Source organism: Sphaeroforma arctica (genome assembly GCF_001186125.1).
Source record: "Sphaeroforma arctica JP610 unplaced genomic scaffold supercont1.6121, whole genome shotgun sequence".
NCBI lineage: Eukaryota > Ichthyosporea > Ichthyophonida > Sphaeroforma > Sphaeroforma arctica.
The window spans coordinates 1-1,747 of NW_014034437.1; the positions used below are offsets into that span (position 1 = coordinate 1).

The following is a 1,747-nucleotide window of genomic DNA, read 5'->3' on the forward strand; positions in this document are numbered from 1 at the left end:
GTATGTATACATATACATATAATACCGGACCGCAAATTCAAATGCTAAAGCACACACCTGAGCTATTGGCTTGTCTATGCTCGACTGCTCTATGGTATCCGTATCCAAGTCGCCCAGACGTGCGCTCCTTGACATCGACATGTCATCGGTGTCATCTAAATCGTTCACATCTTTGCTTTCATCTCTTTTCCTACTTAAATACTTGCTGTATACACTTGTTGCATCACCCCCAGAAATACTCCGTGTCCCATCTGTATGTATAAACGCAGTCGGGGTGCTAACTAAGCCTGTGGAAGTGGATTCCACAGGCGCAGAGAAGGTCTGTTTGAACATGTCTTACGAAGTGAGTGGTCACTCTGATACCACTTGTGTGATGTAACAGTGGCTGGAGCGTACTCACAGTTGTTGGGGATGGACACTCTGTCGCTAACCCTGTAATAACATATGGTCACTCATAGTTGTTCCTGGGCATGCATATACTGTTAAAACGACTGTACGGAGATAATGTTTGTATACACTCGCCATATATTTATATGTTTCTATATGTGGACTGACCGGACTCTGTATCATAATAACCTCTTTTTATTAAAAATCGATGGCACGGGTGTTCCTTCAATGGCAAAAAGTAAATAAATAAATAAATAAATATTCAAGAGACCCTCTCCTCTGTGTGTGTGGAGAGTAGAGAGTCACTCCCTAGTAGTCCTCTACTACAACACAGGAATACACCCAGTAATACACTACACATAGCCTTCTGAATTCAACAGGGTTTAGGGTTTTTTGAGGGCTATGTACACATAGCCCCCTGAATAATCAACAATGTACGTACTATGTACTGAACAAAATTTTGTATCTCGGACTATAAAAAGAGTGTGTCTGCTGCCCTTGTGTTGATGGCTACTACAGCGTTGCCAAGAACACACCACAAGGATAAGTATGCTGCTTAGTAATGAGTCTCGAGGTTGAGTGCTCGTCCGGAATTTTCGTATCACATAGTGCCTGCAGCTTAAAACTATCTCATTCTGAAGTAATATGTGTTGTTTGTTGTTCGGCGGAGGTGGTAGGAGGGGGGCTATGATACCGATCGTCACTGAGTCATATATCACATTTCAGTAATATTCCAGGCGCGTACTTGTTTGCAGGGTATTCCGAACTTATGTATGTGAATATTGAACATCTCTTCTTTGTAACTACACAAAGAAAAGGGAGCATCGAATGTTTGTAAAAGAACGCCTCAGTTTCTTAGGAATACTACCCATGACGTTTCAGACTTGTCAAATACTGTACGTACATGTAAATCGGCCATTCGAGGGGTTCAACTGCTTATTACATCAGATATATAGTGAGTCCGAACTACCTTTCCCCGAGTGACCTTCCTAGTATCTTGCAACAAAAGTATTCCATTTAATAAGGGGATGAATAAAAGTCGGGAAAATATGCAGGCAAACACCAAAAGTGCAATTACAAAGCGACAAATGGATGTTTATGTAACCTCTCGTACAAACGAGCAGTATCCAGGGCTTGCCCCGGAATAGACGTATACCCTATTTGTATGAGCTTAACGAAGTGGGTCATCTGAGGTCGTAGAAAGCGATGAAGTACAATACCATGATGTTATAGAAAGCTACATTCTGGTTTCCACCTTTGGTTTAGAGCTCATATACAATCCTTTTATTTATTCATATGTCTGCTTTGTGGCTGATGATCCCTTGTTGTTTTTTTTTATTAAGTAATTTTTTTTCTTTCA

The 1,747-nt window shown here is 40.9% G+C and overlaps 1 protein-coding gene across 1 annotated transcript; it reads right to left on the bottom strand.

The window, feature by feature from the left end:
- Positions 1-57: 57 nt before the first annotated feature.
- Positions 58-333, bottom strand: SARC_15439 (hypothetical protein; the record flags this gene model as incomplete). The annotated part of the gene is made up of 1 exon (XM_014290439.1): positions 58-333. A coding segment is annotated over one exon (276 nt), but the record flags the coding sequence as incomplete, so codon positions are not given.
- Positions 334-1,747: the final 1,414 nt, after the last annotated feature.